This window comes from Camelus bactrianus, chromosome 15, assembly GCF_048773025.1.
Source record: "Camelus bactrianus isolate YW-2024 breed Bactrian camel chromosome 15, ASM4877302v1, whole genome shotgun sequence".
Classification (NCBI taxonomy): Eukaryota; Metazoa; Chordata; class Mammalia; order Artiodactyla; family Camelidae; genus Camelus; species Camelus bactrianus.
The window spans coordinates 34,042,629-34,058,775 of NC_133553.1; the positions used below are offsets into that span (position 1 = coordinate 34,042,629).

Sequence of the window (16,147 nt, forward strand, 5' to 3'; positions counted from 1 at the left end):
AGATAGATATTATTTTTCTCACTTTATAAATAAGAAAACTGAAGTTCAAAGAAGAAAATAAATAGCTTTGGGCCAGTAAATGGCAGGACAGGGCTTCAACCCCAGATCTTTGACTTATTCTACTTATTATTGGAATAGTGTCTTACTTTTTTCATTTCCCACAAGTCCAATTCCTTGATAGGAAAATGTATAAATAAATAGTGTTACATTACACAGATACAAAAATCCTCAACAAAATATTAGCAAACAGAATCCAACAGCACATAAAAAAGATCATGCACCATGATCAAGGTGGATTCATCCCAGAGACACAAGGATGATTGAACATACACAAATCAATGTGATACACCATATCAACAAAAGAAAAGACAAAAATCACATGATAATCTCAATAGATAAAAAAAAGCATCTGACAAAATTCAACACCCATTTATGATAAAAACTCTCACTAAAGTGGGTATAGAGGGAACATACATTAACATAATAAAAGCTATTATTTATGACAAACCCATGGCCAGCATAATACCCAACAGTGAAAAACTGAAAGCCTTCCCACTAAAACCTGGAACAAGACAAGGATACTCACTCTCACCACTTATATTCAACATAGCCTTGGAAGTCCTAACCATAGCCATCAGGCAAGAAAAAGAAATAAAAGGGACCCAAATTGTAAGAGTAGAGGTAAAATTGTCACTATATGGGGATGACATGATACTATATATAGAAAACCCTAAAAATGCCACACAAAAACTACTAACACTGATAAAAGAATTCAGAAAGGTAGCAGGATATAAGATTAACATACAGAAATCAGTATTGCTCAATTAGCTTAATATTGCTAATTATCAGAAACACGTAAATCAAAACTACAATGAGGTATCATCTCACACCAGTCAGAATGGCCATCATTCAAAAGTGCATTTCTTTACACTAACAATGAAATAGCAGGAAAATAAAGTAAAGAAACAATCCCCTTTAAAATCTCATCCAAAACAATAAAATACTTAGGAATAAATCTGACCAAGGAGGTGAAAGACTTAGACATGGAGAACTACAAAACATTGATTAAGGAAATTAAAGATGACCTAAAGAAATGGAAAGATATCCCACGCTTTTGGATTGGAAGAATCAATTATCGTTAAAATGGCCATATTGCCCAAGGCAATCTACAGACTTAATGAGATCCCTATGAAATTACCCAGGACATTTTTCACAAAACTAGAACAAACAATCCTAAAATTTATGTAGAATCACAAAAGACCTAGAATTGCCAAAGCAATTTTGAAGAAAAAGAAGAAAGCTGGAGGAATAACCCTCTCAGACTTCAGACAATACTCCAGAGCTACAGTAAGTAATCAAAACAGTGTGGTATTGGCACAAAAACAGACATATGGCTCAATGGAACAGAACAGAGAGCCCAGAAATAAACCCACAGATCTACAGTCAATTAATCTTCAACAAAGGAGGCAAGAATACACAATGAAAAAAAGACAGTCTCTTCAGCAAGTGGTATTGGGAAAACTGGATAGCAGCATGTAATTCAATGAAGTTAGAACACTCCCTCACACCATACACAAAAATAAACTCAAAATGGCTTAAAGACTTAAATATAAGACAAAATACGATAAACCCCCTAGAAGAGAACATAGGTAAAACATTCTCTGACATAAATCTTAGCAATGTTCTCCTAGGGCAGCCAAACCAGGCAATAGAAATATAAGCAAAAATTAACAAATGGGACCTAATTAAACTTATAAGCTTTTGCACAGCAAGGGAAACCATAAGCAAAACAAAACAACAACCTATGGAATAGGAGAAAATATTTGCAAATAATGTGACCAACAAAAGCTTAATTTCCAGAATACATAAAGAGCTCATACAACTTAATAAAAAAAAAAACCCAATCCAAAAATGGGCAGAAGACCTAAACAAGCAATTCTCCAATGAAGATATACAAATGGCCGATAGGCACATGAAAAAATGCTCAATATTGCTAATTATCAGAGACATGTAAATGAAAACTACAATGAGGTATCATCTCACCAGTCAGAATGGCCATCATTTGAAAGTCCACAAACAATAACTGCTGGAGAGGGTGTGGAGAAAAGGGAACCCTCCTACATTGTTCGTGGGAATGTATTCTGGTGCAGCCATTATGGAAAACAGTATGGAGATTCCTCAAAAAAAAAAAAAAAAAAGACCATATGATCCAGCAACCCCACTCCTGAGCATATATCTGTAGGGAACTCTAATTCGAAAAGATACAAGCACCCCAATGTTCACAGCAGCACTATATACAATTGCCAAGACATGGAAATAACCTAAATGTCCATCGACAGATGACTGGATAAAGAAGTTGTGGTATATTTATACAATGGAATACTACTCAGTGATAAAAATATATATATATATATATATATATATATATATATATATATATATATATATATATATATATATATATATATATATATAAAATAATGCCATTTGCAGCAACATGGAAGGACCTGGAGATTGTCATTCTAAGTAAGTAAGAAAGAAAAAGAAAAATACCATATGATATCACTCATATGTGGAATCTAAAAGAAAAAAAGAAAAGAAAAAAGAGGACACTAATGAACTCATCTACAAAACAGAAACAGACTCACAGACATAGTAAACAATTTTATGGTTACTTGGGGGAAGGGGTGTAGGAAGGGATATATTTGGGAGTTTGAGATTTGCAAAGGTTAACCATTATATATAAAATAGATAAAAAACAAATTTCTTCTGTATAGCACAGGGAACTGTGTGCAATACCTTGAAATAACCTTTAATGAAAAAGAATATGAAAACAAATATATGTGTGTATATATATACATGCAGAAAAATTGGTGTTATATTAATATAAAGGAATACAACACAGCAATTTAAGAAAAAGAAAGAAAGCTGGTACACACAATGACATTGATGAATCCCACAGAAATCATGCTGAATAAAAGAAGCCAGATACAAAATAGTATATGTGATATGATTCCATCTACATGAAGTTCAAAAATAGGCAAAACTAACTGATGATATGGAAATTAGAAGGATGGTTATCTTTGGTGGGGGGTAGACTCAGACTGGCAAAAGATAGGAGGGAACTTTCTGGGGATGCTGTAAATGTCTTGTATCTTCATCTGGGTGGTGATTACATGGATGTTGTATGTGTGAATTATCATCAAGCAGTACACAAGATCAATGCACTCAATCCACTTTATTGAATTTGTCATCCTTCAATTTAAAAACAAATAATTTTCTGATGTTAAAATTTAGGTGCCTCTGTTCCACTACCAGAGATTCACTTTCAGAAAAGTCTGGAATTAGGCAAATTGATTTCAATGAAAGAACTTCATTTTTAGGAACCTTGAGGAGGAGCTACACAACTCCTTTTCAGTGTTGCTGGGCTGTTACTGAACCTCAAGGCCTGCCTCAAAGTCTGAAACCTTGTACTGCTGTTTTTAATGCCAAGGGTTGGCTGAAACCATGGATGAATAAAGCAGAACTTCAGTACCTTTCTGATATTGTGTATTCATTCTTCTACTGCCTTATATATTTATTTCTGAATAATCCACACTGGAGCCTTCCACACAGGTTATCTCATACAATGCTCATAACGACTCCATGAGACAGTCAAGACAAGATCTATATTATCTCCTTTAGGAACAAAAACCCAGAGGCTCAGGAAGCTTAAGGGAGTTGCACAAGATTTCAAAGCTAATAAAGGGCAAATATCATAATAGAATCTAGGCCTTCTAGCTCCTAATCTATAACTATCCTCACGAACACTCATCTTCAACACTCATGTTCACCAAAGAATATTTATCCTAATTATCTTGACTGAGAATGTAGAAAGAATTTATAAAGGATTTCTGCCTGTGCCACCCTCATGAACCCATACTCCAATAAAAACTAAATAAAACACAAATAAGAGTAAAAGAAAAACACAGCCAATGGTTTAAATTTTCCTTCTGATTTCCTTTGGCTAGTTGCCTGATTTCCTTTAAGCTTGTTTAGATTTCCTTTATTTTCATACTTTTTTTTAATACTTTCCCTTACTCCTGGGAATTCTGCCTGCCTATCTTTTCATGTACCTGTTATTACTTAGCTAGAAGAGGATGATTCAAGGAACAAAGACTCTTAATTAAGCACGTGGTTAGGTGTAGCTGCCCCAAGAGAGCTCTCCTCCTGCCCTGACCTGGGACCTCCCACTTTCTGTAATTCCTATGTTATATCACCAAGTGAATCTGATTGAATTTCCCTGGGAAAGGACCCAAGCTCAGAACAGCCCAGCTGGAAATTCATCACAAGATTTACTAAAGAAAAAAAGTTGTTCTAAGAAAACTGGCTCACCCAAAAAGGTACTAGGATGCCTCCTACCCTCTCACTACTTCACCACCAGGCCGACACTCACTTTTAACTGTTCCTAACTCACACTATGATTGAGTAGAAGAGCCTGGGACTTCACTAGGTTAAGAAACAGTGGCCACACCACAGAAGACATCCATAGGGCTCCTTGCTAGCTCTATTCATAGCTCTTTCCACATAACCCCTGGACCTGTAACCATCTTCACCAACACTTATCCTCATCTACTCCCAAGCGGAGATGATGTCCATGTGCTTCTTTTGGAGGCAGTGGCTCAGCTATGGCTCATTAAAAAAAATCACCTACAAAATGCAGTGTGGATGCTTAACAGCTTCTTTTAGATTGAGGAACCTTCCTAAGACAGCCTTCCATTCAAGTACCTGAGCTATGTGTCTCCACAGAATCTCAAAATTTTAATTGCTTTTCATGGGTTCATGTCCATTAACCAGTTGGTACTTTCCATCCCTCACTTGACAATTAATTGTGAGGCTAGAAATGTACAGGAAGGGCACAGCTCCAGCTACTTACAATAAAAGATTTATCAGAGGTCAGTGGTCCAGCATGTCTCTGGACATAGTGGGACCTGACTGCACAGATCACATTCAGCTAGGGAAGATCCACCAACTGAAAACTACTCTTTTAATGTCTCTTTTTCTTCCTCAGTATTAGTTTTCATACTTTCATAAAGTTAAGGTTTTGTTTCTTGGTTTCTTCTTTTCTTCTATAGCAGAGTAGAATTGGATTATAAATGAGCTGTTTGAATCTCTGGACTGAATCGAAGGTCAAAAGACCTTTAAGAGAATGCTAGTTGATTGGAATAAAATAAATACCACACCTTAATCCTTCTCAACCACAGTTCTGGGAAAGACAGGGTTTCCACGATGGGATAATAGAAACTACCACCCTGGTCACTCTGCATTTTCACCGAATCTCATCTCTCAGCTCTCGGGAGTTAGAAGTTATTAGCTGTATGGGAAACCCACAGTATCGCAACTGCTGCCAGCGTTGCCATGTATTGCCACACATGAAGACTGTACAACTCTATGTAGCGCCATTCAAATAAACTAAAATATATATGGAACACTTGGAATTGCAGAGTACACAACCTGCACAACCAGATGCTGAAGTGTTGCTGCTTCTAGGAAAACTTATAATTATTCATACTGACAGAGCAGTTTATGATGTGTCAGGCATTAGGTTAAGGATTTACATGCATCATCTAATTTAATATTCATGATAACATCTTGAGACAGGAACTATAAACTATACCCATTTTTCCAATGATGAAACTGGGCCTTAAAGATTTTAAGAAACGCTTCCAGGTCATGGCTATTGCCCATCAAATATTTATCATATGGCCTTCTGACAAGGATAATGTAAATATTTTTATCTATTTATGTGTCTTGATTGTTTGTAATATGCACTGTGAGATGCTTCCCTTAGTTGGAAAGAGCTCTGATTTGAAAGCAAGGAGATCTGTGGTCCTAATTAGTACCTACCATGTCATTTGCAACTCATAACCTCTCAACACATAAGTAAAAGTTTCCAGATCTAAAACTTTTTATCTGAATGACCTTGATAATGTGTTATCAAACTTCTGGATTCCAGTTACCCCATTTACAAAATAAAGCAAATACTTGCCCTTCCTATTGTAGGATTGGTAAAAATAGTAATTGTGAAAGTGATTTACAAAGTCCCATATGACTGTAACAGGACATTAATAATGGTTATAAAGAAAGGCAAAATGTCCTTTACAAGCCAGGCTCAGCAAATTCTCATGAAGTGAAGTTATCAGGCAGTGATCCTAAGAGTGGCAGTAGGCTGCAACTTCTGCCCACACAACTCTTCCCTTCTTCTCCCACCCACAGGCCAGTCCCTCCTCAACTTCAGCAGACAAAACTGCCTTATAAAAGCATTCATACTATAAGTAAAACAAAATGACAACCTACAGAACGGGAGAAAAATTTTGCAAATGATGAAACCGACCAAGGCTTGATCTCCAGAATATATAAGCAGCTCATATGACTTAATAAGAAAAAAACAAACAACCCAATCCAAAAATGGGCAGAAGACCTAAACAAGCAATTCTCCAAGGAAGACATACAAATGATCAATAGGCACATGAAAAAATGCTCAATATCACTAATTATCAGACAAATGCAAATCAAAACTACAAGGAGGTATCACCTCACACCAGTCAGAATGGCCATCATTGAAAAGTCCACAAATGACAAATGCTGGAGAGGCTGTGGAGAAAAGGGAACCCTCCCACACTGCTGGTGGGAATTCAGTTTGGTGCAGCCACTGTGGAAAACAGTATGGAGATTCTTCAAAAGACTAGGAATAGACGGAATAGACTTACCATATGACCCAGTAATCCCACTCCTGGGCATATATCCAGAAGGAATCCTATTTCAAAATGACACCTGCACCCCGATGTTCATAGCAGCACTATTTACAATAGCCAAGACATGGAAACAGCCTAAATGTCCATTGACAGATGACTGGATAAAGAAGCTGTGGTATATTTATATAATGGAATACGATTCAGCCATAAAAACCAACAACATAAAGCCATTTGCAGCAACATGGATGCTCCTGGAGAATGTCATTCTAAGTGAAGTAAGCCAGAAAGAGAAAGAAAAATACCATATGAGATTGCTTATATGTGAAGTCTAAAAAAAAAAAAAAAAAAAAAAAAAAAAGAACATAAATACAAAACAGAAACAGACTCATAGACATAGAACACAAACTTGTGGTTGCCAAGGGGGCGGGGGGTGGGAAGGGACAGACTGGGATTTCAAAATTTGTAGATAGTGACAGGCATACACAGAATAGATAAACAAGATTATACTGTATAGCACAGGGAAATATATACAAGATCTTGTGGTAGTTCACAGCGAAAAAAAAATGTGACAATGAATATATGTATGTTCATGTATAACTGAAAAATTGTGCTCTACACTGGAATTTGACACAACATTGTAAAATGACTATAACTCAATAAAAAATGTTTTAAAATGCAGATAAACATGAAAAAAAGAAAATTAACAACCTCATTTCTGCTGCCAAGTAAAATAAAACAACGATAGCTACCTTGGTGCATATATAATTACATGATGCTACAGTGAGTTAAGTCTCTGGGACTGGGGTACTTGAAATAGGACATTTTTCTCCTTTCACTGTTGAAGTGGATCGAACGGTGGCTCCTCAACAGATATATCCACATAAACATCCATAGGGCCTGTGAATGTTAACTTATTTGTAAAAAGAGTCTTTGCAGATGTAATTAAGAGGAAGTCATCCAAGACTATCTGGGTAGGCCCTAAATCTAATGGCAAGAATCTTTAAAAGAGACACACAAAAGAAAGACACATGGACAGAAGAGAAGGAGGCCATGTGAAGACAGAGGCGGAGACTGGAGTGATGCAGCCCTGAGCCAGACACACAGAGGAGAAGGAGATGTGACCAAGGAGGCAGAGATGGGAACAATGCAATCACAAGCCAAGAAGCACTTGGAGCTACCAGAAGTTGACAGGAAGAGACAAGAAACTGAACCTCCCCAGAGTCTTCAGAGGAAACTCATCCCTGCTGACACTTGATTTTGGACTTCTGGCCTCCGAAACTGTGAAGGAATAAATTTGTTGTTTTAAGTCACCAAGATTGTAGTAATTTGTTACAGCAGCCACGGGATACTAATAAAATGATTTTTTTAATTGGAAAAAAAATAAATAAAAGCATTCTTTTTACTAATGTTAACACTCTTCTCCTACACAAGCACAAACCTCTAATGGACCTTTTCTTTTGTAAATTTGTGAAAGGATCAGATGGATTTAGATGAACTTCATCTTTCAAATAGCTATATGCATTCTCAGCATTTCAAAGGGTTTTCACATAGCCAATAGGAGGTTCCACCAAATCTAGAACTCATCTCATTTCTCAAGACCCAGGTTCCTTTTGTCTTGCCCTATGACTTGATGCCACACACACCTTTAAATACATGTAAGATGCACAGTGCTGGGTGAGTGTGCCTCCCCCTACTGGATATACAGACAACACCCTAGAGAAATACTCTGTTTAATCTAGTAACAGAAGAATAAACAGTAATTTCAAGATATTTTTTCCAAGATACTAACAATCTTCTTGTAAGCATTTCCCACAAACTTCAAAGATACATATGCAATTGTTTTCTTTTCCTCCTGGAAACACCAATGCTCAGAGGCTTTCGAGAGTTGTATCCCAAGAGATCCTGATCCCTGCTGCTGTTTCCCATTCTGGCTCTCCTGTCTGTTGTGGCTTCTCAACATGTGAAAATATAGAACTGATTAATTATGAATGTTGTGGCTTGTCTGACCCACATCTTGCCTTACTCGTTTGTTCCTCTGGAATTCTATTCAATAGTCAGAGGAGTATCAATTTCAGAAAACAAGGTTTCCCTGATATCCAACCCGAAGTTTCCTTCTACAAGTCTCATACTATTACTTTTGTGGGCCACACTAAAGAACTCTTATCCTTCACTGCCACTCTCCCTCTTCAGAGATTTGTAGATTGTTACCACGGCTTTCCCTTCATCACCACTTAGCCCAGCTATATATATTTAATTCTTTTCATCTTTCATCATAAATCAGTCCCTTCAACTCTTAAATCAGCTCTCTGCTCTTCTCTGGACTAGTTTCAACTCCTCCAATTCACCTCCAATAACTGATATTCCTTTTGGGAGCTCCAATTACCTCTCTATCTTCTTTCTCTCTCTTTGTCCTTTCCAGAAACAAAATGGGAAGAGACTGACAGATATGTGAGGTCAAGGGTCAGGTGTACTGCATTGCATACATCTACTTTAAATTGCTTAGGCCTCTCCATAGTACATATGAAGTTCCAAGTCATATATCCCCTTTCCTGGAGTGGGAAGGAGGATATTAACAGAGAAATAGGCCCTCTTATCCCACAGGTTATTATCCTCTGGAGGATGGCAGAAGCAAGATGTGAAAACATTTACAAAAAAGGTTATAAAGTGGAGCTGTGGGCAATGTCACAGCCTCCAGGCAGACATCTTTTTTGAGGTTTGATCTGTCCCAGAATGGTGAACACCATTTACACAGTCCCAGCAATTGCCTCTCTCCTTCTCCATGAATGGGTACTCTGGGGAACTGCTTCAGACTTTGAAACATTGATCCCACTTATGAATTCAAAGCAATCCACAAAGAAAAAACATTAGTAAGTCATGCATTACTCTCAGACATCCTTTTTTGTTCTCTCAGATAGCCCAAACTGCAAGCAATACAAAGGTATTGCTTTGTCCTAACTAGGTGCTTTTCCATTTTTACCACATTCCTAGTCATGGTCCTGCTCAGGAGTGGTAACCTATCTTTAGTCTGATACAAATGGGCTAATCCAGGCCCCTCACCACAAGAGGTTGCAGAAAACCCATCCTCTCCTCTTCCCTCCCCACAGATCAGCAAGACCATGCCCTTTTAGACCAGACTGTCAGTCACTTGGGCAGAAGCAGGGAGAAATTAGCTGAGTTGTGCCTATTTTCCCTTTGCATGATTGAAGAGCCTATCTCACAGAATAGTTAAATTCCTTTTCTATAAGTCAGAGCATATATAAAAATAATAAACCCATTTTCTCAAACATGATAAATAGCAAAATCAATCCAAGTGTGAGAACCTAAGCTTCAATTTTCATACAAGAAAATGAAACCACAATGATATATGTGAAACACAACACAATATAGAAGGGTGTGTCCACTCCCTCCACAGAGTCTGCAGTGGAGACTGTATCTAAGTTTGGCTGGGGAGGCAATGGTAAGGCTAGAAGCTAGTCTTGCATGGCCAGCTGCCTAACTGAAGACAGTATATGTCTCAGAGAAGGAGAGTCCAGCCTGTTCCAAGTATGATCACCATAAGGCCTGAAGTGCTTTTCAATAAGCTGTCTGTCTCTCTGCAGGTCATGAGGAGCTCATCCAGTTACAGTTAGTGTCTTATTTGATCCCATCAATAATCATTCGATCCCAATCCTGCTGAAAAATGCTTGGCCAAAATTTCTAGCCTTTTAATGGCAGAATCCTGGCTCTTTCTAAAACCAGCATTGCTAGATGTGTCAAGTGATGCATAAGGGCTTGGTCCAGCTGCCAAATGGACTGTGTTGCTGTGAGAGGACTTGGGATGCTCATTGTGCTTCCCTCCTGCCAGTAGCAGAGCAGCTCCTGGAGCACAGTAATCTCTCTATGGAACTCCCCAACTCAGCAGCTTCAACTTCTTATCTAACACTTGACTGGAGTATATTCTTCAAAAGCATTAAGCGTGCAACTCTTCAGAAACACCACTGATAACTTAATGCAACCTGCCTGTTTATAGTAGGTGAGTTTGGGGCTGCAGAAAGGACCTCTTTTGTCTGTGACCAACATCTGACAATAGCTGGATCTAGACTGCTAGGGCCTACAGTAATTTAACAAGAGGTGATGGGAGAGCTCCAGAGCCGCTCAGAGACATGAAAGTGGAAGAAAATCTGCATTCCCAGAGAAGTATTTTTTATATCCATTACAAAAACATTAGGCACTAAAAGAGAGTGTTGCATGTATAAACCACAGACGCCAAGACGATATTAAAGCACAGCTGTTCTTCACAAAAGTATCTGTGGTGAGACAACAGTATTGGTCTCCCATCTCAGTTCACAGAAGGCACTATCAAATTCATCAGACCTTGCCTTTTACTGTGTAATAGTATAAATTTAAACATTGGACCCAAAGGGGTCATTTTAGGTGCCAATGCCACCAATGTTAATGCTGAAATATGCATCCAGACTCTGTCTTCCTTGGGGAACACACACCAGAATGTTTCCTCTGCAATGACAGAGAAACCTCAGCTTCTGAATATCGTTGCTGCATGAGACTACTGGGTGTATGTGGGAATATGTGTGTGTATTGGGACAAGCATGGGAGATACTTGTGACTCCACAATGGGCTTTTTTCAATGCTTTCTGTCCAATTAATACTAGACATTAGTAACCAGTGGAGCATAAGAATTTCATTTATTTCTGATGATGAGAATGATAGAAAAGCTGCTGAGTTTTGCTCAATGGAATTAGTGTAGGCTTTTAAAAGGCATGATTTCTTTTCTGTGCTTTCTCATTCATTTACATTGTATATTTTATTCACAAGTCCTTCCCCAGTGGTCTTACAAGAGAACATCCATTCAAAACTACCTGGTTTTCTAGTCAAAGGGTATTATAGGAAGAGTTAGAAGTAAGTGCCTACATATATACCCCCAACTCTGTGAATATAGGAAGAAAATGAGGGAGTAATGAAACAGAAACTTCATTTCAGGAGTCTCCAGCAGAGAGATCTGCAGTGAAATAGGCCTGCCAGAGACTGTCATCCAGATCTGCTGCTGCAGGCATTCAAGCTCAGAATTGGAGGGAAGGGATGGAGGGCAGAGGAAGAAATGGAAATCAACTACTGTCTCTTCCTGGCTTCAGAGTGATTTCCTCAAAGGAAAAGAATCTTGGCAACTTTCCTCCATCTCTCCACATATCCCTCGTGCCCTATGTCCCTTAGTTCCTCTAGGGCTCTCCCAACACATCTGAGAGGAAGAACAAGTGTCTGAGTGGATAGCAGCCTAGGGTTGGGTGGAGAGCAGAATGAATTAATGAAGAAGAGGCAATTCCTAGTAACCCAATATGGAGGGGATAACCAGGTGGGTTTCAATAATATGAAGAGAAGTTCTACATTCTCTGACAAAGTGTATCACATTCCCCATATCTGTAGTGGCCAGGAAGAGGAACAAGGGGAAGGGGAAAAGGGCAACAGTTTTGAGATCTAGAACTAAGCTCTCGGAACACAGAAGTAACAGAGGAATTTCAACTGTTCCAGGGGCTCCAAAAGAACGGCATCTAATTTTGGCTGAAATCCTGTGTAAGTCGGTAGAAAAAGTCATTCTACCAAGAACAAGAAATTCTTTTCCCAATTTGGTTGCTGGAAAGGAAGGCAAACCCTGGGGGAGTGACTGCAGTAGAGGAGAAAATAAGAAAATACGGTCTAACTGGGGAAGGAGGTTTGCGGAAGGAAGAAAGAGGGCTAAGAACCACGGACTGCGGTTTTGGAAACGGGGGTTAGTTCACAGAGGTTGCAAATTGATGTGTGTAAGAAACCAAATCCCGAAATGCTCAGGCAGGAGCTGCTCACCGATCCCGGTCCCGAAGATCTGGAAGAGAAGACGGGGCTGGGAGGCGCGGATGGCAGCGGACAGCCTTCCCTCTCTGCCCACTTCCAACGCCTTCTTCTCGGGCATCAGGCGGATTCTCAGCCGCCCTTCACCGTGGCGAATCCACCAGCTAAACAGCTCGCTGAGGTTGAACTGGAGAAGCCCTACAGTCGCCTCATCTGGGGGCCCAATACAGCCCTCAAAGATCGCCTCCTCTCCCAGCTCCAGCACCAGCTGCTTGGCGCGCCGGAGCTTGCGAACGGAGCCTCCCTTCAGCACCCTGGACAGCGTCTGTGCCGGGGCCGGGGCGGGTGAGCCGCCGCCTGTTGTCCAGGAGACCCCAGGTGGTGGCCCCACCAGCCTGAGCAGTGGGGCGCAGTCGAGAGCCAGCGAGCCGTGCGCCTCCAGCTGGCCAGCCCTCGGCTCTGAGGGGAACGAGGGCGGCAGCAGCAGGTCCCGGGCATAGACGCGAAAGAGTGAGGGCACCACAAAGTCCACCGCCAGGCTCTTCCTCTGCAGGCGAGAGTAGCTAAGCGGCTCCCGGGGCTGCAGCGCCGGCCCCGTGGCCGGTGAACGCACGCGCTGGCCGGTTTCGGTTCCGGTCCCGGAGCCCGAGGCTGCCTTTGGAAGCAGTGGCAGCAGCAGCCATAGAAGCCCTATAGCTCCCATCCCGCCAGAGAGGGACTGTTTATATCAGTCTCCTGACTCTCCGAGATCCAGTCTCGCCCTCCGCTTCCTCCCAAATGGGAAGGGGCTCCAAATGGTCCTTGGTCCTGAATGGCTCCTTCCACCTGACTTCAGAGGGATTGGAAGTGCACCGATTCTCTTTCCTTTAACTGCAAGAAGGTGAGCAGGAATCTCAATAAAACGCGGCTGGAAGTTCAGGGGCGTGTCAAGAGACCCTGAAGAGCGAAGGGTTCAGCAGCTAGGAGCTTGCGTCTCTCGCGCTCTGCGCGCAGTGCCGCGCCCCCGTCTGTACCTCGCTGCGCTCTGGAATGAGAGGGACTACTATGGTTGAAGGGAGATGGCAACTGGGTACCGTCCTCTCCTGCGCCCCGCCGCTTGAGCTGTAGTCTGTACGCTCTTGAACGGCCTCCAATCCTCTGCAACTTTCCTGCTGGGAAAGGTGGCTCCGAGCTGATGTCTGCTGTTCTGGACACTTCCTGAGCTGCTTTCGGCTCCTCGAGCTCCTCTTCCTAGTCTGGAGGGGAACCGAGGGCAAGGGCTGCTTTCTCGCGCACCCTCCTGCGACTCTCTACAGAGGGAGGTGTTCGGACTGCACCGCTTGCTGAACTTCTGAACCTGAATCGAGCCCTCGCGATGCGGAGCGGAGGCTCAGACCGCCACCGCGCCAAGTTTGCAGCGTCCTTGCTCTCCTCTCGCGACTTGTCTCCTGAGTTCTCAGGCACCAAAGCGGCCCCGGCGGCACCGCGGAGTGAAAGCATTCAGGGCTGGAAAACCCGAAATCTTGTTGCCCCCTCCTCACCCATCGGCAGCTTCTATGGCTTTGGTGACTGGCCAGTAGGCAGATGTTAAGTCGACTCTGCCCCGCGACCCTTCGGACCGCGGCAGCCAGAGTGCCAGCTGCTACCGACGCTGCTGCCCCGAGAGCCGGTCCATCGCATCTGCCTGGGGGCCCACCACTTGCAGCTGGCGGAGCCGCGAGAGCGCGCCGAGATGGGGCGGGGCCGAAATGGGGGCGGGGCTCGAACGCCAATTCCGCGCCGTGGCTGGGCCCACGCAGGCCAGCTCCGCCCCTGCTCGCACCCGCAAGCCAATGTAGAGGCGAGGTCCGCTCCAATGCAAATCTACAGAGGCCTCTGCTTTCATTGAGAAAAGCACACAGCCAGCCCCGCCCTCCCTCCATCTGTTTTCCCTCTACCTCCTTCTCCTCCTCCAGATTCTCTGCCCTATTTCGCTGCTGTGTTAACAGCGGGGTGTTTTGGATAAATGAGAGGCCTGAAAGAGGTCTTTGCAATCAAGCACCCTGATTTTGCATTTAAGAGATTAAACGGGTCCGACTTCAGAAAAGCAGTTCAGCAATAAAACTGGGAGAGGAAGGGCAGCACAGCACGACACTGCCAAATCTCAGCTTGGATTAGGGCCCTGAGACAGAATCTTCTCTGACCCTTCCATTTAATTGAACGCATTCCTGGGAACCTAGCGATACCGCAATCCACACAGGAATAGTTGGGGTACAAGGGGGTTAGCGGTGGTGGGACGCGGCCAGCCATCTCGCAGAGTTCTGACTCAGCTACAACAAATAAATTTCAGACCTCAGTCACCCTGCGTTTTCTCAGAATAGTCCTTGATTTTGTGTCACCTCTTTTACTCTCTGAAAGATAAGTATTTTAAATTCTAGTTTTAGAGATAAGGAAACTGAGTTGCAGAGAATTAATGTATTTTCCTAGAGTCACATGGTCCTACGTGCCTCCCAAGCTCGTATTCATGTGCTCTTAACCATTGCTCTGCTATACCCCTCCATGAGTAACAAGCCAATAAGGTCTAGGAGTGACTTGGCTGGAAGGAATAATAATCAGGCACTCTTCTTAGAGAATTCAGAACTGCAGACCTTTTTTTATTCATCTGTGGAGTTAGGGCTGTATCTCCCTTCTCTCCCTTCATCTCTCCTGAGTTGTTATCACAGAACTTGGATAATGGCTGTGTTTATAACAAGTGGTTCACTAGAACCATACACAAAACTACAATCTTTGATGCACAGAGTGGAGATGAATCTCCCTCACTGAGCAGCAAAGAACGACCTGATTCAGAGAAGAAGTGATGTTTCTTTCTACCTTGATGGAGGAAGGGAAGGAGGAAGAAAAAGGAAGATGAAGAAAAGGTCATGGAGATTAATACTTTCCTAGTATGTGAGCAAGTATGTTTGGATTTGCATCAGATTTCACTGGCATGCACACTGGTGACAGAACAGTTTTCTACTTGAAATGTTTGAAAGACTAAAACACAGACCCTTTCTTTCCCCACTCTAGCCTTTATTTCTCTGTGTAATTCTTGTCCAAAGTCAAATTGACTCCAGGAATTTGTCAGTAACTAAGAATCAGCTACAATCAATGGCCACTAGGGGGCTGCAGAGACTTGAAACGTCAGATGAGCCACCAGGGTTTAACATTCTCCCAAATAATCAAGGGGATCATTGCCTTTGCACCTAGTGATCACAGATGCCTCCATTAAATCTCATGCTTTTCTAAATTTTTCCCTAAAGAATGACAAGTGCCTCTCTACATAGATTATATCACACTGAATCTCAAAAATATTCCCTTTTTGTTAGATAATTCAGAAAAAGAGGCAGTAATGCATATTGAGTGCATCAGTCACTATACGTATGCATATGTAAGAGAGAGAGAGAGAGAGAGAGAGAGTGTGTGTGTGTGTGTGTGTGTATCACATCACCCAGTGGCCTTTTGGGGAAAGATATGTATTATTATTTCCATTACAGAGACAAAACTGCTCAGGTTCAGAAAGGCAAAATAATCTGTCTAAGGTCAAATAGCAAGTAAATAACAGAGTTGGAATTCAAGCCAGTGATTCTTTTCCTCCA

The 16,147-nt window shown here is 41.7% G+C and overlaps 1 protein-coding gene across 1 annotated transcript in view; it reads right to left on the reverse strand.

Annotated features, from left to right (window-relative positions):
• The window catches only part of ALK (ALK receptor tyrosine kinase), a 678,275-nt gene extending 665,015 nt beyond the window's left edge, over positions 1-13,260 (reverse strand). Inside the window, exon 1 of the mRNA XM_074341849.1 lies at positions 12,570-13,260. Within this exon, the coding sequence (XP_074197950.1) occupies positions 12,570-13,257 (688 nt within the window). The 5' untranslated portion in view covers positions 13,258-13,260. The remainder of the gene's footprint in view (positions 1-12,569) is intronic.
• Positions 13,261-16,147: the final 2,887 nt, after the last annotated feature.